Below are 27,598 nucleotides of genomic sequence, written 5' to 3' on the forward strand. Positions count from 1 at the left end.
TTAAGGCGGTCTTTCTATTTCAATAAAACACACACAACCAACGTGCTATGACTGAGATTCGCCATTCATAAAAGAAACTGCGGGAAATATTGGTGTTTTAGCGGACGACATGGCAGCAACGTGTGTTTTTTGAGTTGGAGAAAGGTAGAATCACCTCCGCGGAGAGTGAAGAGGAGAGAGAGGCGAAGAACAGAGGGGAGGGGGCGGGGGTGTATGGACCTCGTTGCTTACGGGACCTACAGGCAGGCGCCCCGATTGTGCTCAGCTCGCATCATTTTTGGAGGTGAGGACAAAAGGAAAAACGGGTATCGGCAGAAAGGCCCGGGCTCCGAGTGTCGTGACGGGCCCCTCGGGGTTGTCTGGACTCAAGGCTGGGGGAAAAGCGGCGGAGCGGTCGACTGGAGACTGGGGTTTCCTGCCACAGCAGCGGGATTGTGTCACAAAACAGCCTTTCACTCTTCGAGGGGCCTTGTATTGCTACATTTCAGGTATGCATTTAGTGTTAGCTTAGTGAGGCTTACTGTCTTGCTTCCACCAGTCTGGTCTCCTAAAAAAACACGGGCTACGTAATGACTATTTTGCGATGTAATGCCATCACATCAGGTCAGTTGCCAGTGAACAATATTGTTAGCTAACGCATCTACATATAACCTATGAATTTGTCAGATGAACATCTGTACCCAATCACCTCTTTAGTAGCTAGACGCTTACTGCTTGCCTCTGAGCTAACTGGCTCGTACTAGCTTTCGTATGTGTTAGCTTACGCCAACCAATATGCTATAATCATGTAGTTAGTTAATAAATACAAAAGAGCTCCAATGCTAACCCACTATACAGGCCACTGGGGCACTTATTGAAGTAGGCGTCTCGTGTGTTTCATTTGTAGTTCAGACTACTGTAGGGCACGGCTAACATTACACGGCTAAAATTGAGCTGCTAATACTAATGCATACACGTTGCTTTCGGCTAGTGCTGTTTAAGTGCTAGTGTAGTATTTGTTAAATAAACCAATAATATTGTGTAATCACTATGATTTACCCACTGCGTTATGTAGCCTACGTATCATCTCCATGGAGCCTGTCCAATGTACTGACTACGTTATCAATGCTGCGCTGTTGTGAACTGATGAGACTGCCCATTTGTTAATTTGTGATGAACATAATATATAATTTATAATGAGGGAACAATTACTAAACTGTTGAATGTTTACATGCAGACTCCAACAATCAACAGTTCAAGTATGTATCTTAACTGTTGCGAAAAGCCTCTTAAACTTGAACAGAGCAAAATCCTGCACTGTTCATAAGGTAAATAAACAAACCAGATAATTTCATGAAATCAGCAGATCAGATGAGGTGGCTCAGCTAACACATTTATTGTCATAGACCAAGTTACACACAGCCTCCCTGGAAAAAAGAAATGTAGTAAGTAACTCTAATAATAACAAGATTACATAACTCTAATAATAACAAGATTATAAGTAAGTTGATTCCTTTAGTTCTATTGTAATAACTTTTTCCTGCACTTGTTTGCATGTGAAAAGTGACCTTGAATGTCTCAAATGATTTTTCAGCATATCAACTTGATTTATATTCAAGACACTCTGTGAGCACGTATTTTGCTGTACTTTACCAGGTTGTCTCCTCACCACAACAACTTTGGGATGAATGATTTGCCTTAATTTTTTTTTTTTTTTTATTCTGTAACTGACTTAAATAAATATACTGTAATTAATTTGAGTAATTTTAGTTTGAGTAGAATTTAATGTATTAATTATAAATTATTTTGTGTTTGCAGAAATGTGAAGCCCACACCATCTAGAGGAGGAGGACTTGTACATGGAAACACTAAAGAGAGAGAAAAACAGAGCTTGACTGAACTTGAAGTGGAATAAATGGATTACCCCCCTTTGGGAAATTGTTGCTATGGAACCAGGTAGAATTAAATGACATTCAATATCAAAAGAGAGCTAGGACGGCTAAATGCTCAAGACACAGAGAAAGGATCTGGCTGTGCAGTTGGAGAAAGTGAAACTCATGTATATGGACCAAAGACTTCTGCAGTCTAGATGAATGATGCAGAAGAAAGAACAATGAAAAAAGAAACAGTTTCTGAAACAATGACCAAGAAAAGGATTTTCTCTCTTAGTATTGCTTCGCTCAAGAACTCAAGTCATGGAGTGCTTGCCCCTGGGAATGTTTTGTAGAGAGCTGTACTATGACCTGTTGATTCAAGTTACTGCATTGTGTAGCTCAAATCTGTTTGAGTCAGGTTGTGGTAAACCTGCTCATGAAAACAACTGATGGATTGCGTTTATGAATGCTCAGTGGTGTTACTGAGGCTGTCTTTTTGCACAAAATGGTGTTGGAACAGAACATTGTTCTGTCCTAGCAAATCCTGTACATTTAAAGACATTTAAGTACCACACACAGTGCCAAAACGTGTTCAGGCTGATAATAGTGAACTTATATATTTGAGCTATTGAGTGACCAAGTGGCAACACCAACACATAACCTATATTACCATTGGACAGATACACATGCCCCAATCTGTCAACCTCCTATTGGTCATAGTGATTTATTCTCCACCTTTCTTGTAAAACGTAGTTTTTACTGCTGGCAGTGCTGGGTTCTATTTATTCTTTTTTTTTGGGCCACAGAAATTCCTCTTTTTTATCCCAGACATTCCTTGCTATAGACTCTTAAAGACTTCTGTGTTTTTTGCAAACTTGGAAAAAGGAAAATGCAGAATTTTTCAAACAGCCCTGCTCCCTCTTCTCTCCCCCCAGGATTTAGTGGGAGGAGTGTAGCAGGGCCTCCCTATCCCTCTCAGCCAGCAGAACCACAGATTTCCCCAAGGATGACAGATGATTATGCAGGGATGCAACAGCAGAGCCTGCACAGAGGCCATCCCCACCCTGGTCAAGCCAGCCACATGCTAGCTTACAGCTCCAGGAACAGAGGCGCGGTGGAGCTGCCGCCAGCACATGCAAGCATGCACAGTGGCAACTCCAATAACCCTTACAGAAAGGCTCCCATGGAATATTATTTTTCAGTTGGTGGAAAAGATAGGAGCAGGACAATGGGGATGGGTTTTGGAACAAGCTTTGGCTACCCCAATATGGATGGACATATCCCTCACCAGTATAGACCAACTGGATCAGGCTCTACACCACCTGTTGGCCTCATGTCACCTTATCCAGTAGACTATGGCGCCGCAACTGGTACGGGTGGAGGAGCTGGTGGCGCTTTCTCTCCTTCACACCAGTACAACATGGCTCAGAACCCTGCAATGCAGTCAGTGCCAAGTTCTCAAATGCAGCACCGCCAGCATGGGCAAACCTTTCCGTCTGTCCATCAGCAGCATAGAAATTATCCTCAATCTGGGCACAGGATGACCCCCCAGTATCCACAATACTCCCCACAGGGAGGGGGTTCTACCGGGTCATCTGGAATGTACAGCCCCCCTCCACAGAGATATCTTGATGGAGCTGCCACTACCGGATTTGATCCCAAAATCAACAGTTCTCCCAGTGTGACTGCAGCTTCAAACTCTGGTTCAGTTGCTTCTAACAATGTGGGTCCAATGGAGAATGTTCAACAGAGTTACCATGCTTCTAATTATGCTGGATATTCCCCACAGACACATTCACTTCACAAGCAAGCCACACTGCAGCATCGCTCCTCTCAGCACAACTTAGGGGTAGGTTATGACAACTCGCTGAAGATGCAGCACCAAGGTTCTTCTTCAGGCACCGTCTATGCTAAACATCAGCAGGCCTCCAATCCCAGTATACCTCAAACCACATCATTAGAATTAGCCAAATCCCCAATGCCTCCTAATGCGCAACAAACCCAAATGAACCAAAACTTTAGTCCCATATCAAACCCCTCTCCAGCCGCTTCTGCTGTGCATTCTCCCAGTTGTAGCTCATCTCCTTCTCCTTTAATGGGGGTCTCAGAGGCACATGGACCCTCAGGTCATGTCCCGTCTCATCCTCCCATATCAAACCCTCGTAGCAACCATGGTCATGCCAGATTACTGCAGACTATACCCCAATTAAGCCCCACACCGAACTCCAATAGCAGCATTAGTAGTTGTGGTAGCAGCGGCAGTCACAAAGCTCATAGCAGAACTGCGGTCGGATGCAATGTCCCTCCAGCAGCTCGCAATAAGATGGGTTTAGGTGGAGGGATCGGACAACAAGATGAAAACTCTGCTGTCTACTCATCATCTCATAACAAAATGCAAGATTCTAGTCTAAATAGTCTTAATGCCTTGAGTTCCCAAGTTGCCAATTTACCAAACACTGTTCAGCACATGATTCTCACTGACACAGTGCTCTCTCAGAAAAGGGGAAAAGATGAGCTACTTGCACCTTCACAACCAAGGAGCAGAAATGCAAGTGCCACCTCTAGTACTAGTACTATTAAAGATGGTGGTGTGGGTGTAGAGGTTGGCCCTGAAGAAGAACAGTTTTCTGATGAGGAACATGGAAGGCGGAGGCAGATGAGTGGTGCAAGCAGTGGCTCTGAAACAAGTCATCCTCCTGCATCTCAGAGTCAACAGCAGACAAGCAATGCCCCCCAGGCAAAAGAAGCAGGGGAAGTAGAATCCAAAATAGGAGAGACTGGTCCGAAACCCCACTCACCTCCTTCATCAATCTCGTGTTCTCTTCCTAACAGCATTTCTGAACATCCGTCTGGATATAATGAGAATGGAGTTTCTCTAAAGAAAAACTCAATTATTAAAAATGAGATTATGAAAAATGCAGCTGATGGTGTGGAGAAAAAGCAGAAACTGAGTGGCCAAAATGTAGACATCAAAACACAAAATAGCCAGGTCAAAGAAAGCAAACCGCATGCCGCATCCAGATTACAGGATAATGAGAGAGAAGAAAAGCACACATTGGAGGAGCAGCAAAGTGCCAGTAGTGTAGGGGTTATTGTGTCAGCTCGGTCTGAGGCCAGTCTAAATGAAAAGAACAAACCAGAAAGTACTGAAGAGAAACAGCCACGCTCACGGGACTCTAGCAGCCACAATGGTGAAGAAGGTGTAGATTTGAGTCTTTCTTCTCATCAGAGATCACATTTAGGACTGCCTCAAAACCTGTCCCAGACTGGACCACAAAAATACGGCTATCCTGAATCAACATATGGCTCAGATTTGTCAATGAAGAACAGGGGAAGAACGGGTCTAGGGGGTGTAATAGAATCAAATTCCAAATATGCAGGGTACCAGCAATCACAGACTAGTTCTGTAGCAGAGCCTACAGTGAAGAGAGGACGAGGGCCCACAGCCGCTCAAGGAGATAACGCACAAATGCAGCAATTTCCAAGTCTCTTGCAGGAGGTACTTCAAGGTTATAATTTAGACCGGCGTTATGGTAGACCAGAACAAGTATATCCTACCAATCTTCAACATCAATTTCAAAACAGACACCCGTATAGTTTGACTGAAAGTATGCAGATGCAAAGTGATGCAACTAATGCTCAGTTGGGTAGTTCTGAAAAAAACCTACATCCAAAACAGAGAAATGCTAATGAATCAGATTTTGCAGCAGAGGCCTCTGTAAAGTTAGAATCATCCGGTGCAAAATGTTCCCAAAAAACTGAAAAAAATGAAATGGGTGTGTCTAAAAGTACTTTACCACATGCTGCAGATGCTCAACAGCCGCCACCAAAACATATAAACTTAGCAGACTACTCTCTTCCACAGAGAAAAGCACTCTCTCACATCTCCTCTCACTCCTCTGCTGTACAAGAGTTGCTTTTGCAAGAGCCTGAGCCACTCACAGGCAGTAGTGGGCAAAGTGAGGCTCAGAAACCATCCGCCTCTGTATTAGCCCCATCAGAGCGGCGATCCGTCATCTGTGATATGTCGCCCAACAGACGCAGCACACCAGAGAGGGACAGGGAAAGTGACAGAGAACGGGAGAAAAGTCAAAGTGGAGCTTCTGTAATTCAACAGCCATTTTCCTCTCCAGCAGCAGCCAATGATGTGAGTAAAAAGGATAGTGGGGAGAAACTAGTATCAAAAGTGGAGGCTGCACCTAAAGAAGCTGATACAGGAAATTTTCTCTCTATTCACCACACTGACCTGTCCAGGCGAGGGAATGTGGATGCACCTCCTATGCCCCCACATGCTCTCAGCACTAATCCTTTATCCTCTCCATCAAGACACCAGACCTTTTTAAGAGGGATGGATTTATCAACAGGAAATGCCAGCAGCAGTTTTCATGGCTATACATTTGGGGACATGAGAGAAGGCATGATGCCACGCAACACACCCCATTTTCCTTCTCATCATCCTTATCATAATTTATCTGGACAGAGCCAATCCGCTAACAAACTGATGTACCCCCCTCACCCACGTGCCCCACTTCAATTGCCACAGGACATGAATGACTGGTTCAAGGCAATGAGCAGGACACCTAAAGATGTAATGATGCAGCCTGGCTCATCTCCAGGAAGACAAAAGATTAGCCAATCAGAGCAGAGACAGAGAATGATGTCACACCCTGACATGGCTAGTGATAGATCATCAATGCAGAGCTCTTTCTATGATATGAAAATATGGGAGGCGACACACTCGGGGAGAGATGGAGAGGCCTTCTACAGAACTCAGCCCCCTCCTCTTGCTCCCCCTCCCCCACCTGTAGCTTCACATAACCCTGTTCCTCCAGAAATAACTCCAGCTTCAAATGCTGCAGAATTCAGTGCTTCAAGAGGTCCCACTGAGGAAACAAAACATCCCTGTCCAAATCCTATGATCAGCACAGCTAAGCTATCAACCGACATACACTCCCCTCCTCCCCAGACACAACGGCAAATTAAAGCTGGTGCTTCTGGAGACACAAATCCACTCATGCTAAGACGGAGAGTCCGCTCGTTTATTTCACCTATTCCAGCCAAAAGACAACTCCAGGATACACCTCAGCAGAGGGCAGCCACCGCTAACTCATATCACTCCCCAGGGGCACACTCAGAAACAAGTCATCACAATGAAGATGACTCATCCAGTTCAGAAATCTCATGTCCCAGGCTATCTTCTCCTCTTTCCAGGGAGAATACCTATTCACAAGCATTGTCTCCGTCAAACAGTAACACTAAAGTCACACCTCCCCGGAAGGGGCGAGGGTTAAAACTAGAGGCAATTGTGCAGAAAATCACACCAAATATTAAAAAGCCAGCTGCCCATACTGATGAGGAGCCAAATCATTACTCTAGCTTTTCACACCCAAATGAAATGCAGCCATTAAATGATATACAGAACCAGGATTTGACCCATTTTCCCAAGGTTGCAGGAAGAGATGATGGATACATGGATGAAGGTCACTCATTAAATGACATGATTCCTTTTCAAAGAGTTGATGAAGCTTTAGCCCCATCCACCTACAAACCTGATTCTCGACAGACATCTCAAACAATGAAACAAAAAGATTTTGACTTTGGAATCCCAGCATCAGCCTCTGGAGACAAAGAGGATTTTGCTTTGCTTGGACCTTTACCTCCACCGCCTCCTTTGCCAAGGCCAGTTCAGGGTTCACCGCCACCATCTTCTTCTGCACTTTCAGACATCCAGCACTTCACAAATACTTACCAACAGCTCGAAACTAGACGTGGAGAGCAGTCTGCTGCAAACCTCCTTCGACAGAAACTTCAGGAATCTGGCATGGGGTTTGACGACTATCCTGGCAGTGACTATTATGGAACCACCCCTCCACAAGGACACATGCTAAGCAGACAACATCAGATGTCCTCTTCTAGGTCCAGTTTGTCGCCACAGGATTTGAAACAACAAGATAATTTGGTGCCAAAAGGCTATTTCCCTTCTGGCAAAAAGAAAGGCAGGCCTGTGGGGAGCGTGAATAAACAGAAACGAGCTCAAAATCAAGGCCAGACTACATCACAGACTTCATCTCAAGCTCAGCCGGCAGCTCCCCATGCTCCTCCGGCATTGTCTACTGTATCTACACCTGCAACTATGGCACCCCAACCAGCACAAGGCATCTGCAGCCCTGAGTCTGGAGCTCCCCCACTGCTGGAAAACAAAACCCCCACCCCCCCTCCATTGGCCCCTCCAATTCTAACACAGGTGTCCAAGGTCGATCTGGAAAGTGAGGACACACAGCCAGAGCTTGAGGTCAAGCCTGTACGGAGAAGACGCAGAGGTGTGAAGGATGAAGATGAGCCTTTTGAGGCAGGAGGAAAGCAGCGGAGGAGAAGGAGGGGAGCAGCAGCTATGCCGCCGTCACTGGCCAAAGATGACCCTGATGTACCTTTAAATGCTGGCAGGGGCCTTACTAACCGAGCATGTTTGGATCCAAACAGGAAAGGACCATTTGTTCCACACATTCATGTAGAGAATAAAGTCCCTGAGATTGGAGCAGTGTGCACTATAATAAATGCAGAAGAGGACAAGATGAAAGGAGAGCGAAGTGCCGTTGGAGGGAAGGCCAGCAGTAGTGGAATTGATTCTCTTCTGACCTCAGCTCTTTCTTCTCAGTTATCTCGGAGAGACAGAGAATCGGAGAAAAGGGAGACAGATGAGGTGGAAACTACTCTTCAGTCAGGCAAAGCACTTCCTTCATCTGGTTATGTTGTTTCAGGCCCTGTGATTACAGAGACCAATCACTCGGGCCGCCTGCTCTGCTGCCTCTGTCAGAAATGGGCAAACTATAAGAATTTAGGAGATCTCTATGGGCCTTACTATCCAGCTGAATATGTTGCAAAGCTCCCCAAGAATCAGCCCCAAGTTCGACAGTGTCAAACCCCTGCTGGTGCCAACAAAATAGGACCAAACTCAGAAACCAGCTCAAATACTCTAAGCACTACCCAAGACTTGCAGACAAAAGAAGTTATGCCGTATGCCAAACCTTCAAACTACAGTGACTACCCAGTCAGCCTGGACTCATATCTTAGCCGCACCGTTCAAACTGCCTTCCCAGCCCCACAGGAGGAAATGATGCACATAACGGAAAGATTCAGCAGCACTTCTCCCTTCCTCTCATCTAGTACCACCAAACCATCCCGTCTAAGTTGGGACATGAATGTTGACATCATGCATATTCCTGAACTCAAGAGGGAGCCAGATGTTGAAGGTGACCAGCAGAAGCAGCCAGAGGAAACTCAGCTGCGCCCCCAGCATAGAAAACTCACATCACACCCCCGCTTTAAACGAAGACATAAGTCCAGTGAGAAGAACCCAAGGATGGTGCCATCAAACAGTAAGGCCTCCCTGCCCTTCCAGCCTCCTCCTCCTGCTTTAGACTCCCTGGGTCCCCTGGCTCAACTTGCCCAGCTGCCTCAGATGCCTATGGACCCAGAGGAGCTGTGGGTGCATGAAGCATGTATTGTTTGGACCAGTGGGGTGTATCTTGTCAATGGAAAATTGTATGGCCTGCAGGAAGCGCTAGATGGAGCCAGAGAAACAGTGAGTTAACTTTGACCTAGTCATCTTCATTTTAGTCATGTGAGCTTTCAGTGACTCATGTTGTGTTTTTTCTTAGTGTTGTTCCTTCTGCGACATGGTTGGCTCAACACTGGGCTGCTACACTAAAGGCTGTACACTCCGTTATCACTACCTATGTGCTATTGAAGCAGGTGAGCAGAGATCATCCACGGTATATGGCAGAGATAGAGAATCTCTGTCGTATACTGAGAGAATCTTTAAATAGTGTGTATTAACCAAGTAACCCTTGTCCATCCAGACTGCTCTCTGAATGAAGATAATTTCTCACTGCGGTGTCCGAAGCACAAGGTAAAGAAAGAGAGGTTGGTCACTTTTCATTTCACTAATTTATTCTAAATCCATTCACAACCTTTAATTAATGACAACTAATGACAGCCTTTAACTAATGAATGTGGCTGACTTATCTTTCCTGCAGTTTACCCCGAGCATCCGGCCAATCAAGTCAGTATACCTGGAACAGTCAGAAAGAGGCTGAGAAGAGCAGAGAGGAAAATGACCAGTTTGAGTATGGAAACTGTAAGTCTAAAGAAAAAAGTAATCTGTAGTGCTATTAGAGATAGGCTGATACATATACTTTTTAGCGTATCAGTTATAAACTCCATCATTGGACGATATTTTTTTGTTTTGTTTTTTTTAACTGACCACATGACTAAAGGAAATACATGAAGCTTTGTTTGAACTAAACTACTGTCTGTCTAATTAAGTGCAAAGAAGAGACTGCACTACAAGCGCTCTTAGAGGTTTGTGTAATAGGACTGTGAATGTCAAAATTGTAGCTTTAGAATTTTTTTTTTTTTTTTTTTAAGATAGAGCAGTGCACAGTGATGGGTTTGGTCAATCTCTAAATTTAATAAGCAAAATGTATAAAAGTATAATAATAACACAAGTTTTAGTGCATTTCTAGATGCTTCTGTGTGCTTTACATTCCATTATTGATTAATTTTGTGGAAAATTACTATTGAAGCCACAGCTGCCTTAGTATGGATAAGAGATGTCACTACTAAATTGTGCCAACGGCCTCCATCAACAACCACCAATCATTCACTCACACATCACATTCATACAACTTTAAATTGACTGTGCAATTAAATACAGTATTTTCACAAATGAATTGTACAGACAAATTAAATAGTACTGTAGATTGATATTGCATTTTCAACAATATACAGTGCATCAAACTTAACCAGCTTTAAAAGGGAGCAGAAAGACATACATGTTTAGCAGAAATGTAAACATCTCTTATCAAGGTCAGCACTTTGATCCTTGCTCTCACTCAGTGCATGCTGTCATTGTGTTCATGGGCAAAAGGCATATTACTATTAAAATTTATTCCCAACAATGCATTGCAGGTGGGTGTGTGTGCTTCAGAGAAATCTGTCTTGCTGCTGCACACTGTGAATTGGTTCGATCTGCTCTGACAAATGTTCATCTGTTTTATTGTTTGGTGGGAAGCGGCTTTCTCATTAGTGGTCCTTGGTTAAATGGACTCTAATTTCAAGGCCTGGGGCTGTTTGTGTCTTTTCTGTTAAGACATTCCAATTTAATTTCACGCAGCAATTGTGCTGCTCCTCAGTTCACCTCAACAGCTGTACTATGACAGTATTTATGCCACTCCTCATATTCTCAGTCTCTCTGCAAGGAAACTACATTTAGGTATTCAACTATACACTACATTAGTTACTTAAAGCACATGTTACATGTTTATTATACATGTAGGCAATTCATTAAATTGTTTTCAAAATCTAATCCTGGAAAAATCAAATCAAAAAGTCACACAATTTGCATTTGAACCTGGCAGCAAACATCTCTATCTCTGACAAATGAGATAAGTTTGATTAAAGGTAACGAAGCGCTAAGAACTTTTGTCACGTGTCTCGTTAATACAAATGATATGAGTGATTTCAAACCTTTTGAAATTGAACACTTTGCTAACCCACTGGTGTTGTCTGTCCTTTTTAGGTTGGTTTGGCCTGCAGATGTGTGACCAGTGAATTGTATTTCAGACTGCTCCAAACAAGAAAAGCATCGGACTGGCACATAGTAAGAGAACAAGGGAATGTACAATTTCTCAACGGGAATCTGAATCATTCACATCTAGGACTGCAAACTACACAACCACTTTTACAAGAATATCTATCCATGCAGGAAAATGGACTTGCAACATTGAGGAAAGGAAAAAAAATAGCGGATCAAAGTGCAACGAAGAACATTTTTGTAAAGGACACCAACCTGCTCTCTAGGCTTTATTTTTCACAATGCCCTTAAAGCTCTTGTTTATTATTACCATCTGTATTGTCATGTAAACTTTGCTTTCAAGTATTCTCATTATGTACTGGGAGTTTGTTGCACCCGGAAATAGAAAGAAGTATCCTTAAAGATGAGTATTATCTTATATTTGGACATTTATTTTAGACCTCCTTATAATTTTGTATCCTCATCAGTATTTACGTATTACGATGAAATGGATGTATCTGACTTTTATTTAAAGATCATTTTGAAATTTTTAATGTTCATTCCTGGAGAGGGAGGAGTCCTTTGGTGTTGATGGATCGTCAGGGTCGAGTTTTGCCACAAAGACATTATTGCCTTGCAGAATGGACATCTGTTGCCTTTCAAAATTCATGTGTATGAATGAGAGGTGAGTGTGTGTGAAAACTAAAGAAACTGCAAATATGTGGATTTAAAAAGTGTTCTTATTTTTCACCATTGGGATTCCTACGGTACAGATCATGAAAAATACAATGGATGCGAGCTTATTTTTCAAGTACAATTGTGAAAGAATGGACAGTGCATCGGTACCTGCCATCTTGGCCGTCATTGATGGCATTAAGATGGACTATTGACCCGCTGTGGAGCAGATGTTACAAATTGGAAGTTATGGGACTAAATGTGTAAGCACTTGGACATCTCTTGAAGTGGGTGCAACCTTAATGAGTTTAGGACAATAATGCAAGGAGTGAAACCAATTGGGACTTACAGAATACATCCAAAAGAGAATTGCCATAAAACTTCAAAGTGAGTCGTTCATGGTGTTGTCTTTATTATTTTTTTTTATTGTTATTCTTGTAAAAAAAAATCTCAAAGAAGACAGTTACACTATCAGAACCATGCTGTATTAGAAACCTGTCAATATGTATATGAATTATGAATACACTTAAAATGCTTCAACTATGTTTCAGTTTTATTTACTTATGCTTATGCCTTTTGTTCTATAGAGCCAGTTAAACAGAAAAGAAGTCAGAGGAAGGTGCAATGACAGGGAGAAAGAAAGTTGAGTCGGAAATGGAAACAAGGTTGCGTCAGTATGTTTTATGCACGCCACCAGGTGAGCCGCTGAGACACCCCAAATCATTCAATTATTTTTATATCATGAGAGTGAGGTTAGAGATAGAAATGTCAACACAAGTCACAATGTGCAAATTACTAGACGCTTGCACAATATGATTATTACTATTAGATATTTTTGTAGAACCTATGTTTTCTGAGCATTTGCGTTAAGTTTAGTTTCATTCCTAACAGGGCTGGACGTTATAACAATAACAACTAGAAAAGCACTCAGAGAGCGCAGACCTCCGCCAAGGACTACCCCCATTTTTTATATAAATTGCAATAAAATCAGTCTTCTGGATCAGATCCGGATCAGCCTTTGGAATATGAAAGAGAATCCCATTGTCCATCCCTGAGTCAAATTTCATGGGGTTTGGTCAATAATTAACCGAGATATTGAGAAACAAAATTGGCCCCATTTACCACAATGTTAACTAAAATTTCAAAGTGATCTAGAATCCAGGATTTCTTCCAGATCACCCCCAAAATGAAATCAGTTCTTCCTTTTCACATTTCCAACAAATCCTGAAAATTTCATCAAAATCGGTCCATAACTTTTTGAGTTATGTTGCTAACAGCAAACAAACAAACAAACAAACAAACAGACAAACGCCAGCAAAAACATAACCTCCTTGGCGGAGGTAATAAAAAAATCTTATCACGATTTTATCCTGGTGATGATCTGATGTTTCTAGGAATTTGTCTGCTTGTTGTTCAGTGAAATCAGGTGGTGTGGTAACCTCTTAAAGATAATATAAAGATTGTGAGTGGACATGAATTGTTTTAAAATCAAAACTGTGATATAGTAATAATTGTGATAGGGACTATTTGGTATTTTGTCCACCCCAAATGTCTAGCAATAAGCTCAGAATGTCTCAGAATCTATTCACTAAAACACAACATGGTATTTTCACAGTTCCGCTAAATTGGTACATTTCTGGTAGTAGTTCTAATTGAGTAATTTGACATATTGGGTGAAAGCCTTGATACATGTTTTTTGTAGAATTAAAATAAAGTTCTTGAATGTTTTTGAACTGCATAGTTTATTGCATAAAAGGGCTGTCCTCACAGGTTCGCAAATATGTTCTAGAAATTTTATCAAAAACCTTCAGCAATTAGAAAATAGAAAAAGACTGGGCCAAACCGATCTATTCTGTTCATTCAATTTCAAGGTTAGTGGTTCATTTCTTTAAAAAATTGAATTATTTGTGAGGATGTAAATCAGTAGAAAGGCAAAGATGAGTGAAGTCAAGTCAACTGAAAATGAAAGCAGATGGAAGTGACTTGTTTGGAATTATATAGAAGGATTAAAGCGTGTGTGTTGTTAAAGCGTGTGTGTTGTTGTGAAAATGCTCTCAGTAGGACTACATCATAAGGCCTGACTGGTACCTGACCTGGTAGCAGAGTTTACCGTCATTGTCGCCGTCCTGTACTGATGGTGAAAGAGGAGCCAGCCAAGGAGGCGCATTCACCTCCACTTTGACAGGGACATAAAGTGGGCCATACGCCACATTAAATTAGGTGAGTGCTTCTTATTTCTTGCTCTGATTGAATGCATTGCTTGACGTCAATTGCGAGTGTCGCTGCTTTGAGCTTGTGTCTCCTGGAGAGGTTCCATGGCGACTTATTTTGTTCTTGATTTAGCCGTGCTGCTGCCTTCTCTCTAATTACCCGCAGTGTGCTGATTCTCCCACTCTGCTCACTGTCTGAAGGTGATTAGTCATGTAAAACTATTGGCTCCCTGCACCTTTTCTTTAAACACTTCGCTAATCAGAGAAGGCAGTCAAGCAGAAACACTTTGCCTTGGAAACCACTTAACATTGCTTATATTTTTAGGCAAACAGAAGAGTGGAAGAAAGCTGAACAGTAAAGTTTAACATTGACTCTTGACAAGTGAGTTCAAAATCGAATAACTGTTGGACAAGAACAGAATGAGAGAGACTACCATTTGGAGTAACGTTAATATTGAGCAGTATTTAGTAGCTAATTTTGTTTCTTGACTCAGACTAATGGAATCAGATGTTTTATTGTTTTACGATTCCGTGTGAAAATAATAAGAATAAAATCAGCCAACAATTTATACTGGTTTGTCAAAGATGCTCTTCTATATTGAATAATTATTGCCTCATTAACTGAAAATTAAAGAAAGTAATGTCTAGTGATTAGATAGTGCTTGAAAAATCCCAAAACAAAAACAGAATCAATCTGTGTCAAAGCGCCTAATCTGAATAACTGAGTGTGTGCTTCCTCAGGCATGGCATTCTTGCAGCAGATGCGCTCTCCTCGCTTGTCCTTCCTGCAGACCCTGGTGTCCCTGTTTCTTGCTACAGTGGCTCTGCTCTCCTCATACTGGTGTGTGGGCAAACAGAAGGTGCCCAAGCCCCTCTGCTCACCCACCAAACACAGCAACTGCATCCCAGTCCCAGGGGTGTCCGACGACTCCAACATCCAGTTCTCTTGGGAGACCGGAGATGATCGATTTGTGTTTCCTGTGTTCCACACCGGCCTGTTCATGACATGTGAAGAGAACATCTACACAGACGAATGGGGTGAGCAGCTTCTGTAAATAAGCAGTTTTCAATTAAACTGGGGTCATTTTGATTAATTCTCAAAAACTCATAACAACACTGAACTCATTATTGTTTGCTGCTGTGATTTTTTTCTTAATTCAGTTTGAGAATAAACTAAATAAAATGTATAACTTTAGTCAGCCTCTCATGTGCTGCAATTTATTTGCCATTGATGTCTTTGTTCTAACTGGCATATACTTATATACCACATATTTTCATGGTTATTGCTCTCAGTGATTCTGAGGGATTTTCATTAACACCCCCTCCTGCTCCCCTTGATTACGTGACCAGTATTCCCAAGGTGACACGAGGATCACAGTTTGAGGAAGTAAGGCCAGCGGGGTAGACAGTGAAGTAGGTCAGAGGACAGTGCCTAAGCTCCAGGTGTTTTAATATGTGTGAATGTGATGTGTTTATGTGTCTACTGCAAAGAGGATTTTCCCCACTCTGTGTATGGCCACAGAGATTTAGATTTTAGACAACATGACTCAATTATGGATTAGAAAGAGGGGAGAGAAAGGTTAATAGGATTCACAAACATACTCTCACGACTCATTTTCACATTATTTGAAACAGATTGTATGATATAATATATTGTCTAAACAACCATCACATAAAACGTGGGGTTCCAATTAATCACTTAAACTAACAATTAATAACGTAAACTTAATTTGTTTACTTCTGTACATCATTGTAGGATCAATAGAGTTACATTTTGCCTTTGTATTATTATATTAAACCTAAAGAGTGAAAGCATTACATATTTGAACTTAGTGTTAATTATTGGGGGATCTGCTCTCTTCAATTTGCTAATGATGCTGCAGATTTTTTGAAAAAAACTGACCTTGAATTTTAGTTTTTGACCTTTATTTTCTCAACCAGAACAATTCCTACATACTTAAATATCATTTTATATTAGAAGAGTCTATGCTACCACTGAGGAGATGACCTTTGTTTATTTTGAAATAGGTCAAAGTTAAAAATTTCACAGTGACTGGCTGATTCATTACACATTTATTAACTCCTGCCAAGGAGGTTATGTTTTTGCTGGCGTTTGTCTGTTTGTTTGTTTGTTTGTTTGTCTGTTAGCAACATAACTCAAAAAGTTATGGACCGATTTTGATGAAATTTTCAGGATTTGTTGGAAATGTGAAAAGGAAGAACTGATTTCATTTTGGGGGTGATCTGGAAGAAATCCTGGATTCTGGATCACTTTGAAATTTTAGTTAACACTGGTAAATGGGGCCAAAAATTTTGTTTCTCAATATCTCCTTTAATTATTGACCAAACCCCATGAAATTTGACTCAGGGATGGACAATGGGATCCTCTTTCATATTCCAAAGGCTGATCCGGATCTGATCCAGAAGACTGATTTTATCGCAATTTATATAAAAAATGGGGGTAGTCCTTGGCGGAGGTCTGCGCTCTCTGAGTGCTTTTCTAGTTACTTTATAAATTCTTCAGAAATGTTTACCAAATTGTCTTTTTCAGAAGAGAAGTGCAGAGGACTGTATGCATTGACCCCTGGTTCAGAAAAAGGTAATAGTTTTCCTGCTTCTGTCCTGTGTATTCTCTGTTCACACATGTGTTGTGTCCACAGCCATGATGTGGCTGTATCTGACCTTGGAGCTGATGTACATCAGCCTACTGCTGGTCAGCTGCATACTGCTGTCTGCACAGCTGTGCATGGGGGCTTTTTTCCCCTCCACACGCCGCTGGGGCCAGCTGCTCAACGCATTCGCTGCAGTTTTCACTGTACTTGGAGGTATGACCTGAGTTTTGTCACCAGCACTACCGTTGTATTTTTTATGTTGTACTGGATATCTTTGCTTTTGTTGTTCTGAGGTCTGCTTGGCATGGTGGGCCACATGATGTTCATGCAGGTGTTTCAGACCACAGCTTCAATGGGACCGGAGGACTTCAAACCTCACAGCTATGGATACTCTTGGGCGTTCTAGTAAGTTCTGTTACACACATTGGCACAAGCCTTATGATATCAGGTTCCACTGGCCTTGAACACTGTGACCACTGGGCCTCCTTAGGTACTCTTGGTAATTTCAGTATTATAAATATTGCTCTGGTCTGCCCCTTCTGCCCCTGTGCTGTGCGTCCTCAGTGTGGCATGGGTGGCCTTCACCGTGTGCATGTCGGCCGGAGTGTCCACTCTCAACAACTACACCAAGAAGGTCATTATGGTGGGGCCCCGCCGCATTTCCAGCCTTAATGTCTGCAGCTTCAACTTTGTGGGACCGCCGCCACCTGCCCCTTATTACACCCCCCCAAACTTGAGCCTGGACTGTCCTTCCTCTCCCCCGCGCCTTTCTCACCTGTCCCCATACTACGAGCCTCCTGCCTCTGCTCCAACCACCTCTTCTACCCTCAGGCCAACGCATTCACCTCACTTACACCACTCACTGTCTTTCCCTCCTCCCCCATCACAGAACACACCTACGTCACCTTATCACCGCTTGTCTCTGCCTTCACCCGCCCTGTCTGTCTCTGTGCACTTGCCCCATTTTGAACATCAGGATATATGTCCTGGGTATGAAGAAGATAATGACTGCAGCCCACTCTAGTCTATTGTTTTCTTCTAATAAATTATGCAGCTGTACAAAAAGAGAAAGTCCACAATTTTGGAAAATCTGAGACCCTGCACCATCAGTATGAAGAAAAGAAAATGTGTCTAAACTGTGAGTAAACTTGGACTAGAACAAGACCAGACCACTACATCAGGACTGAGTGTGACTCGCTGATATCGTCACATTTCATTGCCTGGTGTAAGTGTCTAATTTTCAAAGGGCTTTTCATTTTCATAGTCTTATTTTGTGTAAAGATCACAAAAAATCTCATGAATTCTGTTGGTTTTCTTTCACTGCATCTTCAATATACAATTAATTACAGTTGACTGGAGAGTTTTTCTGAGATGTTTCTCACAGTAACTACTACACACTTCTCCAAACAGAGAGTATGCTCATGACTCCACACTGTACAGTAATAGTAACAATTATATAATAAAAAGAATAAGTGAATTTCTGAACTTAAGTTCTAAACATCTTATATTAAAAAAATGACCTCTAACAACGCTGTGCAGGAGCACCGCCAGCTTTTAATGAAACAGCTTAACTAATACTACTTGCACAAAGTGAAGATTTTGTTTTACATGTTAAAATATGAAGAGCAAACATTGTTTGTTTATTAATGTTTAATATCTTAAAAACTATTGTATAAAGAGAACAGGTCAGAGCATTACAAGAAACATTTTTATGTACATACACAATTAACTGTCTGCTGCTGTATAGCAAAGTGGAAAATATGACATTAATGAAACAACACAGACATGTAATTGGCTAATTCAGCTTTGTTGTCATTTTAAGAAAATGTTGGAATGTCTTCGATTTATTTAAAAGTTGAGTTATATAACATTTTGACAGATGTGAATTAAATTACTAAACAAATTTTGCTCTGTATAATTGTACAAACACCCTGATACTTAATTACAAACAACAATCCATCTTGCTGTCTGCCTGAATGCAGATGAAAAAAACAGAACAAAACAAAAATATTGGACACAAGCTAATCTTTGATTCATCGAAAGTTGTTTTTTATTATATTTTTTAAGTATTTGTAAATGTCATTTTGTTGTGATGGTTTCCAGCTATTAAAAAGTCACCCCAATATAAACAATTTATACATACGCAAATCTAAAATACCACAGTTATGTTTAAAGTCACAAATATGAATAATTCTTAATTTAGTCTAACATGGTCAAGGCAACAACAGTACTTTTATTCCAAAATACTCCTAGTTGAGCTGTGAGGTCACATCCAGTAGTGGTGGCTGGTTATTGGGATCATGCTGTCTTTTTACGTAGCACAAAGTAAGTGATGGAGGAGATGAACGTCAGCCCAAAAGCGATCCAGGCCAGGATGAAGGAGTGGCCGTAAGAGCCGTTTTGCTCATCCTTGTGGAAGCGGTCTGTGTAGATGGAGGCTGCAATCATGATGCACAGGCCTGGAAGAAGACCACAACATGAATATTTGACAACAAAACCAATCGTGTCTGGGATGATTCGTGTAAATACTTACATGCGAGAAACTGGAAGATGCCAGAGATGGTGAACCTCTTGCCCTTGGTTAAAGTGAACAGCTGAGCAATAAACACAAAGATGCCCAGGATGGAGAATATGCAAGCAAGCACAGAGCTGGCCTGTACCGCCTGGAGGTAGTCTGCAGGGGGAGCCAGAGAAAGGAGTGGCAAAGTTAATAAAACCAATTAAAGGTGAACATTTTGTTCCAAATGTACGTCATGACATCAGCTGTGAGTGAAGAATGTTACTGTTGAAATCTCAAATGTGCTAGGATTGTAAAAAATGCACTTTGTTGTATGAGTGATTACTTCTGAGATGCATACCACAGTTTTGTTATGAGCAGCAACGGCATTCTGTGTTAATGCTGACAGCTTTTTGTGGTCTCTAAGCTGGTGTGTGGAATGTAAACACACCAGGCCACACAGTCTAGATAAATTGTTTGCACACATACTAAATGAAGGATGTTATTAACTTTTAGTTCTAGTACTTATACTTATCAGTGTCTTAAAATATATATATTTGTAACATTACAACATTAAACATAAGTAGTTGTATGATCTGAAAATTTTATGCCACGCCCACCTTCACAAATTAGAATAACAATGTATTTTATTTATTTATGTATTATATTCAGTATTTTATTAAAATCAAATCCTTTTTATTGTCTTTTTGCCCACTGTGATTCATTTAAAATCCAGAAATTGGATCTTCTTAAACACACAGTGTGAAACTTTACAGACAGCCACACCAGGTTCAAAAGTGCACACAGCATATTGCATTACTGGAACTGGAACCCACAATATTTATGGTCAAACTTATTATTAAAAAACTGTGCTTTTGTCTAAAACATGAATTTTGACTCTGTGGCCTTTTGAAACAGGTTTACTTCACAAACTTACCCTTTGGATAGTGAGCACCATCGGGCAGTTCGGTTAAGTTCCACACCCCATTTGTTAAGATCCAGCGTCCCCAGATATCCGTGGAGATAGTGTCAGTCACCCACCAAGCCTAGAATATTTCAAATAGGAGCAAATATTACACTTAACCGTCACAGCTTTGGTAGTTTTCAGTACATTTGTGGTGACTAGTATGAATGAAAAATGTCTCTTTATGCAGGAATGTCACTTATTTTTTCTTTTATGTTTAAGATGAAACTTTGACTGCAATTTCCATCAGTGACAACAAGCCATCTGTCAACCAGAAATGTTAACTATTCAGCCCTAGAGATCCGAGCAAGCTCTGGATGGGAAGGAAAGAAGCTCTGAGTGATGACACAAAGGTGAGCACAGTCCCTTCTTCACCACTCTGCTGTCGATCAAAGTGGAATAACTTCTATGTAGTCCTTTTAAGAGCCAAAACTGGAGGAGATAGTGGATTGACTGTGTTTAATTATGTAAAATATGCTTGAGTGTGAGGTTTGAATGAAAGTATTTCTGCTGTGTAGTGCATACATTGTTGTCCTTACATTGTCAATAGTGGCCACCAAGAGAATAACAATGGCGACAATGTGCAGGGCAAAGATGGCAGCGAGAAGGATCAGCATGGTGGCTTAGCTGGTGAAAGAGGGAAGAAAAGATACAAAACAAGTCAAACCACTTTGCAACTTAGTGCACAAAATGTCTGGAAGGCCTGACTAATATTAGAAAGCACACAGCGCATTATGATGAGAAGAAAAACAAGCATGCCCTCGAACAAAAAGCTCCACACCTCAGAACAGAATAGAAGCCATTTGTGACGCATTTTATAAACACTTTGAATAGGAGATTTAAAAAAAAAAGAAAAACTGGCATCTATTCAGGGTGTGGCCACCCAACTTTTAATTACTCCCAACACGCACGCTCTCTACTAAAAGTCTGCAAACAGGATGCTGTCGGTTATTCAAATTGAGGTAACCAGTGGCAATAATTGTGCATTAAAGTTTACATAATGTTGTGTCCTAAGGCTGACCAGTTGCAACCAGAATTGTTGCATAGAGGGAAGTTCATAAAGTATAGATGAGTTCGGACACGTCTTTTGTGCTGTCAAAATACACGCCACTCCTTAAAATAACTGTCGAATACCTGGCTCACTGGCCCACACCCCATCCCACCATTGTGAGGTAATTTCACACACGTTCATCCCAGTAAGCTACAACACACCTGCAATTTTCTCTACTCTCTTCTCTTACTCTATTATAGGGGCCCTCACACACATGTTCCTGTTAGATTAAGGATAGTGATTCTAGCACGTTTGACCTACCATATTCTAAAGGATAAGACACGCAAAGTAATAAGGAGCTGCTTTCTAGGAAGGAGTTGCATTCTGGGTAGGAGGGTTACAATGTCAAATTTTAGTTCCGCAATTCTAGTGAAATTAAACAATAGTTATTATTATACTACAAGAATAACTACAACAAAAAGTAATCCTGCCATTCTTATCCTGGGGGTGGAGGCCAAGGTGCATCTGGAATGTACTGGTTGTCAGGCTTTAAGGAGTGGTCAGGGCTGGGTCTATGCTACGTTTTGTTGTTAATTCTCACACAAATGAAGACATGCTCAACATAATAAAAATCCCAAAGAGTTTTCCTAAATCCCTTCAAACGCAGTTATATTCTGTCAACTTTACCCATATTTTAAACATACACGTCTTCTGTTTACAATAAACTGACAAGGTCCATAACTTTTATGCAAAATCTTCCGTCACATCAGCACAACTGTGGCTCCAGTGTGGCCTTCTCTAGAATATAAATGTTTGGTATAAATGGTAGTGGTCCAAGAGGCACACATGGAGGTAATCATGTGGCTTTTGCAAATGGAAAATAAACACGTCTCCCAAGACGGCCTAACTTTAGCCAGCAGAAATAACCCCACAATAAAAGTAACTTATGAGTGCTTTCCAAACTTCCACTGCAACCTTGAGTAAAAAGAATTCTGAATGTGACTATACAATGCAGTTATATTTACCATAAATTGTTTGTATAGATGTATAGAAAGAATATGGGTTTAAAGAATAAAAAGAAGTACTCACTTTTTATGTATTGCGACTGCCTCTGCTCAAGTCTAAATCCCTCTACTACTCACGGATACTAACTTTCCAGCCTAAATGCACATCAGTAGAAATTACCCATCCGCCCTTTTTTGCCCTGCCCTTTTTTACAGTCCATACCCCTCCCTGTCACTCGCTCCAGCACATAACCTTCCTCCCCGTTTTCCTTCACCAACGTCTTTCCTCTCCCCAGACCCCTCCCCCTGTGCTCCTCTCTGCCTCACACACGTGCTAAAGTTACTTCCACGTCTATTTGAGATTCGTACTCATATCTTTGTTATTCGGCCGATGCTCTTTTTTTCACTGGCGTGGTTGACTCACTGGTGTTTGGGGAAGGGGGGCAACAAGGGGACTCCCATAACTCCGGATACTCACTGTGTACTACCGTTGCCATGGCGACAGACTGCAGCCGGGTGTAATCATAGTATCATTGTGTGCATGTAAACAGTGGCAGCACTACATAACAGCGTACTGCGGTTTTCTCCTTGGTCAACACCCTGGTTGATCTATTTTCCCGCTCTTGTTGCTTAGTAAGGAGTTTCATGATGAAGGAATGTTGTTGGTTGTCATGGTGAAGGTGGCAGTGGGTTACAGGAGTTCAAGAAAGCCAGAGAGAAGGAAGGAAACCCAGGGAGGGAATAGTAGCAAAGGGGAGGAAGATGGAGCGAGATTGTGAATATGAGTGTAGAGAGAGAGTCGCTAAAAAGTTCCCAAATAGTTTTGAATTCATTTGCAATTGCTCAGTGTCATGGCATAGTGGAACTGGTGACTAATATAATCGTAATAACTTTGAGTATATGGGATTTCTAAGTCATCTGTACTGGGAGGGTTTAAGCATACCTCTTACTTCATGCTCAACAAAAGCAATAGCAACAATGTGTGATTTGAGATACTTCAGCTTAAACTACTTATATTAAAACAATGAACTTAACATTTCTTTGAGTTTTGGGGCTATATTGTAAGATTCTTGAAAATTATGTACATGTCATGAATAACTATTACATTTAAAGATGCTCAAATCAAAAGTTTTGAGTTTCTGCCAATACTTGATACAGTACCAATGCAGAGGGAGTTTAAGGGATTATTGTAAACAAACATCCCTTCACAAACTTCCAAATATTGTAAAATGCATTGTTTTTATCAGCAAATATGCCAAAAATATTAAATAAACTAAAGTATCACCAGTGGCCAGTAATTATTTTTTTATACATTAACTGATTGATCTAATCCTTGAGTGATACACAAGCCAGTCATTCTGAATTAAACTTTGATACCACCAAGTGCACCAAGTTAAAATATGAATTGTCAGTCTATAGATAAAAAAGAATAAATAAACTTGTCTCTTTAAATTCTAGTATAGTTTGCTAAAATTAATATAACAACAATAGACATTTCAGAATTAGGAGAATGTGGTTAAATTCCTGTGGTCACAATCTGACATGAACGGGAAAAGACAACAGTCCAAAAATGAAAACTATGAAGTAATGTTCATTGTTGTGAGGATAAGTCATATAACAACACGGCATGTTTAAGATAACATCACTAAATATTGCTTTCTCTGATAACAATGCTGACTTAATTACAAAAACATTGGGCATGATGTCCAGAAAGCAGAAGGAGCATCACATGAGTCTCTCATTTGCGTTGCTAGTTTCAGTGTTGAAATCCAGTTGATTTAAACCTAAAATTACTCTCTTCAATCTGAATCCTCACTACCTAAACCTCAGCCCCTGAAGCCATTAGGTTCATAAGGTTCTGAGCTTTCACTTGAGGCTTGTCTGAGAATGAGAAAAACTTGTACGTGACAACTATATGTAGGTTAAGGCACTGGAAATCCAGGTTCAATTGTGACTAGAGTAACTTTTTTTTTTAAACTGTAAGAGTGCAGGCTACATACAGTCAAGGCAATGTTTAAATGGTTCATGTCTAATAATATAATAATATATATAAAATAAAAATAAAATAAATAAAATATAATATAAAATATATAAATAATATAATATATAGTCTCAAGGGGTGAGAGTGTCAGGAGAAGGTGAATGACTGCATTCAAGTGAGATGGTTTACATTATAGCAACCCGCAGAGAAAGCCATGAGAAAAAAAGAACTGTTCACTATGTGACACAGTGCTACACAGCTTTTGTTTAAGTATGTGGTTCCATTTAAATATGCTGTTAGGATTTATAAATGTACTTTGGGCTATTGTAACATGCTATAAGGTGACTGGCTGACTAAGTGGTGTCTCTTTACCATGGTGTACTGGTGGTGAGTCTGTTTTGCCTTTACCAAAAGACACAGGACATGCTGTCAAACTTGAGTCGTATTTATGGTGTGGAATAAGAAACTGAGATCATTTGGTTTGTGAGAATCCACTGATCTCCTCGTCATCTTGACAAACAAGTGTTAGTCAAGGGCAGCTGCGTCATATATTATTTAATCCAGGGCCTGTGGAGTTCTGGGCAGGTGAGGCTAGATAATAACAGACTATAGCACAGGTCATTTACTTCACTGCAATGTCCTCTCTGAGGTTAGCTAGCAGAGCATGTAAATGTGTGTTTACATTCTACTGGGGTCACAAAGGTCATACACATTGCACACTTTCCTTTACCCTAGATTATCTTATTCCAGCTCATTTAAGTGGAGAAAGAAAGGGAAAAGTTGAACTGCAGGCTAAGGTCTGAAGTAAATAGATGTACTGTTAGATTCAGTGGCTTTTGAAGAAATTATGTAATAGGTTGTCTGCCATAAAGACACACACCTATCTAATCACACCTTCATTTCCGTTATATTGCAGATATACTGTGACCAGCGGTGAGAGATAGTGATCGACACACATGGTTAAGTACAAGTGAGATCAAATCTACAGCGGATACGAGCCATGAAACGTCACATCATCCAACGTGAGGGCCAGCCACAGTGACAAGACAGAATGTGGTCAGACCAGATCAGGTTGGGTGTGTGGGCCCTACCTGGAGATTGAAGTAAGCTTGATTTGTAATGTATCATAGAGACTGATCCGGGCACTCCTTCAAAACTAATCCCTGCTGTGTAACTGTAGCAGGTATGAATAGTTTGGAATACATTGGGGGGCATATGAAAGGATTAAGTGCATATTTATGGATTTTACATCATCATATTTTATGGCATTGCATAAAATGGAGTATAAAGGTCTAATAACACTATTAGATTAGATCATTATGACTACTTTTATAGAGACTACTAAAAAAAAACACTTTCCTCATCACTGTAAAAAAAAAAAAAGAGGAGACATGAGAGGCATAGTGTAAAACATTTCAGTTTTTTTGTTTTGTATCATCTCTTTATTTGTTGTATTGTTGCCTGCATAGAGACTGCAGAAGTAAATTATCTTGGTAGCTATGAACGCCATATTTACATTTGTTTTATACAGATTCTCATTAATGTACAATGTCCCTATCAAATATATAAATACAGTAAAAACGGAGAGAGATGGAGTTTGGACATTTGGCAAATGGTGAGGAGTCAAACACACCATGTTGAGGTGGATGATAATGACAGCACATCCACAATAATCTTTCATCCAACATCTCCAATTTGTTTGCCTAATACCAGTTCCTTTATCAAAATTTCTATCCTTGTCGCTCCATCCATGCTGAGAGCTATTGCCTAAAATCCTCTATTTTCTCTATTTGTCTTGAGTATTGTTGTCTTGAGTCGTGTCATTTCATAGCGGACCATACTGTCAATACAGTTTCTTCCAGATTGACAGGAGGCTGGGCAGAAAATGTTTTGACTTCCAAATTCAAACATAAGCCTTCAAATCACATGTCTGCAAACTACAGGAGGGGACCAATGGGGAAGCTTGCTCAACAAACAGCCCTTTGTCATGCTGCCTTTCTGATCTGGACTGGAAAAACCAGAGTCATGAAGGAACAGGAACACTTATGATATTGTCTGGTGCCAAATGTGTGCATGTGCTTTGAAAGTTGTGTTTCTTTTATTTGGCACTTTTAAAAGACATACTATTCCACATTGTATTTGTTCCGTATTGTTCCAGTGGCCGATGTGCGCCCATTTTTCTGAATTACTGGTAATTATGAACGAATCTCTTTTACAGACAACAAAAAATGAGCATCCGCCATGTCAATCCTTTAATTGAGCTGTTTATGAGGAGTTATTTCAACACAAAACCAACCAAGTGCCTACATACCAGGGGAGTGAGCGCGACCACAAGCTAAGTCACTCTTGCTTCACACAATGCCACGGCTCTCCCAATGTGGTCAACTGTCTAAAAATGGTCAAAGCTTCCACGTTTTGCACAACAAAGCACCCTACCCAGAGATTTTAGATTCCCATTAAAAATAATAAAACTGCAGCGTGTTTCTGGATTTAAGAGCTGTTTTGGGTGCTTGGCTGTGCAGGCATTGCATAGTTAGGGCTGTGTAGAAACGCCCCAAGCAATTTGTAGAAAGTCAAAGATAATCCTACCATTCCTATTGTCAAATTCTGGATGATGAACGAAGCTAACTGTTCAGGCATGTCCATGACATGATTTATGCACAATCAATTTATAATCTTTGTACAAATATTATTATTACTTATTCAAACTGAGAACATTATATTGTGGTACAAGGCTGGAGGTTGGGACAAATGCATGTGACGCTATAGACACTTGAACACTAAAATTCTTTTTGCATTACCATACATACTAACAGGTTAATTATACTTTACATAATTCTAATATAAATCTACTTAATAGCCTTCTAATACAATGACTCATTTATGCTTACTTCATATCCTTTGAGTTGTTCCTCAATCATGATGTTATTTGCAACAGCGTAAAATCTGAACCAGTTAATTTGATGCTTTGTCTATCAGGACAATTATTTATTGCGCAGTTCTAAAATGACTAAATGAGAACAATAATGGCACACATGTTTTGATTTCATTATATTCATGGATTTACACACACAATGCTAAACACATCTATAATTCATTTGTTTAGATGTTGGGAGAATACAAAATGAGAGACAATCTACTTGCTGTCAGTCAACTTTTTTTTACAGTATTCTGCCTTTGTTATGTTCTGTACAATGCCAGATTGGTAGACCATTGATCTGTGGAAGCATGTGATTG

At 40.7% G+C, this 27,598-nt stretch overlaps 3 protein-coding genes and 1 long non-coding RNA gene across 9 annotated transcripts; 3 read left to right on the forward strand and 1 right to left on the reverse strand.

Annotated features, from left to right (window-relative positions):
- tcf20 (transcription factor 20) lies at positions 1-12,642 on the forward strand. 6 transcript variants are annotated; one of them, XR_008632061.1, is made up of 7 exons: positions 1-488; positions 1,798-9,435; positions 9,512-9,605; positions 9,713-9,762; positions 9,890-9,990; positions 11,434-11,514; positions 11,620-12,642. XR_008632061.1 is itself a non-coding variant. In XM_020927088.2 (7 exons), exons 2-6 carry the CDS (start codon positions 2,743-2,745, stop codon positions 11,463-11,465), a joined length of 6,984 nt encoding a protein of 2,327 aa, XP_020782747.1. In that variant the 5' UTR covers positions 2-488; positions 1,798-2,742; the 3' UTR covers positions 11,466-11,514; positions 11,620-12,642. The 6 variants fall into 6 exon arrangements, 4 of the variants coding, with proteins under 4 accessions (XP_020782748.1, XP_020782747.1, XP_020782746.1 ...); XR_008632060.1 differs by having other exon boundaries at positions 2-488; positions 9,713-9,776; positions 11,434-12,112; positions 12,201-12,642; XM_020927088.2 differs by having other exon boundaries at positions 2-488; positions 9,713-9,776.
- LOC110162274 (germ cell-specific gene 1-like protein) lies at positions 12,354-18,571 on the forward strand. Its single transcript, XM_055152824.1, has 9 exons — positions 12,354-12,489; positions 12,690-12,799; positions 14,161-14,322; positions 14,638-14,694; positions 15,054-15,350; positions 16,864-16,911; positions 16,973-17,137; positions 17,218-17,329; positions 17,489-18,571. The coding sequence occupies exons 5-9, from the start codon at positions 15,056-15,058 to the stop codon at positions 17,946-17,948; spliced, it is 1,080 nt and encodes a 359-aa protein (XP_055008799.1). The 5' UTR covers positions 12,354-12,489; positions 12,690-12,799; positions 14,161-14,322; positions 14,638-14,694; positions 15,054-15,055; the 3' UTR covers positions 17,949-18,571.
- LOC110162304 (epithelial membrane protein 2-like) lies at positions 18,557-22,621 on the reverse strand. Its single transcript, XM_020927175.2, has 5 exons — positions 22,466-22,621; positions 20,925-21,012; positions 20,359-20,467; positions 19,458-19,598; positions 18,557-19,383 (listed from the first exon to the last, which is right to left on the reverse strand). The coding sequence occupies exons 2-5, from the start codon at positions 21,000-21,002 to the stop codon at positions 19,223-19,225; spliced, it is 489 nt and encodes a 162-aa protein (XP_020782834.1). The 5' UTR covers positions 21,003-21,012; positions 22,466-22,621; the 3' UTR covers positions 18,557-19,222.
- On the forward strand, positions 20,481-26,885 carry LOC129408663 (uncharacterized). The gene is made up of 3 exons (XR_008632064.1): positions 20,481-20,738; positions 25,278-25,464; positions 26,580-26,885. It is a non-coding gene; the product is annotated as an uncharacterized LOC129408663 (long non-coding RNA).
- Positions 26,886-27,598: the final 713 nt, after the last annotated feature.

This window comes from Boleophthalmus pectinirostris, unplaced genomic scaffold (genome assembly GCF_026225935.1).
Source record: "Boleophthalmus pectinirostris isolate CB_2022bp ecotype Guang Dong unplaced genomic scaffold, ASM2622593v1 HiC_scaffold_17, whole genome shotgun sequence".
Classification (NCBI taxonomy): Eukaryota; Metazoa; Chordata; class Actinopteri; order Gobiiformes; family Gobiidae; genus Boleophthalmus; species Boleophthalmus pectinirostris.

Coding starts and splice junctions, on each gene's coding strand:
- LOC110162274 (XM_055152824.1), top strand. CDS start 15,056: ATGGCATTCTTGCAGCAGATGCGCTCTCCTCGCTTGTCCTTCCTGCAG. Junction 17,138..17,217: donor AGTTTTCACTGTACTTGGAG/GTATGACCTGAG, acceptor TGTTGTTCTGAG/GTCTGCTTGGCATGGTGGGC. Junction 17,330..17,488: donor GGATACTCTTGGGCGTTCTA/GTAAGTTCTGTT, acceptor GTGCGTCCTCAG/TGTGGCATGGGTGGCCTTCA.
- tcf20 (XM_020927087.2), top strand. CDS start 2,743: ATGCAGAATTTTTCAAACAGCCCTGCTCCCTCTTCTCTCCCCCCAGGA. Junction 9,436..9,511: donor TAGATGGAGCCAGAGAAACA/GTGAGTTAACTT, acceptor GTTTTTTCTTAG/TGTTGTTCCTTCTGCGACAT. Junction 9,991..11,433: donor CCAGTTTGAGTATGGAAACT/GTAAGTCTAAAG, acceptor TGTCCTTTTTAG/GTTGGTTTGGCCTGCAGATG.
- LOC110162304 (XM_020927175.2), bottom strand. CDS start 21,002: ATGCTGATCCTTCTCGCTGCCATCTTTGCCCTGCACATTGTCGCCATT. Junction 20,468..20,924: donor TGGTGGCCACTATTGACAAT/GTAAGGACAACA, acceptor GAAATATTCTAG/GCTTGGTGGGTGACTGACAC. Junction 19,384..19,457: donor CATCTTCCAGTTTCTCGCAT/GTAAGTATTTAC, acceptor GTCTTCTTCCAG/GCCTGTGCATCATGATTGCA.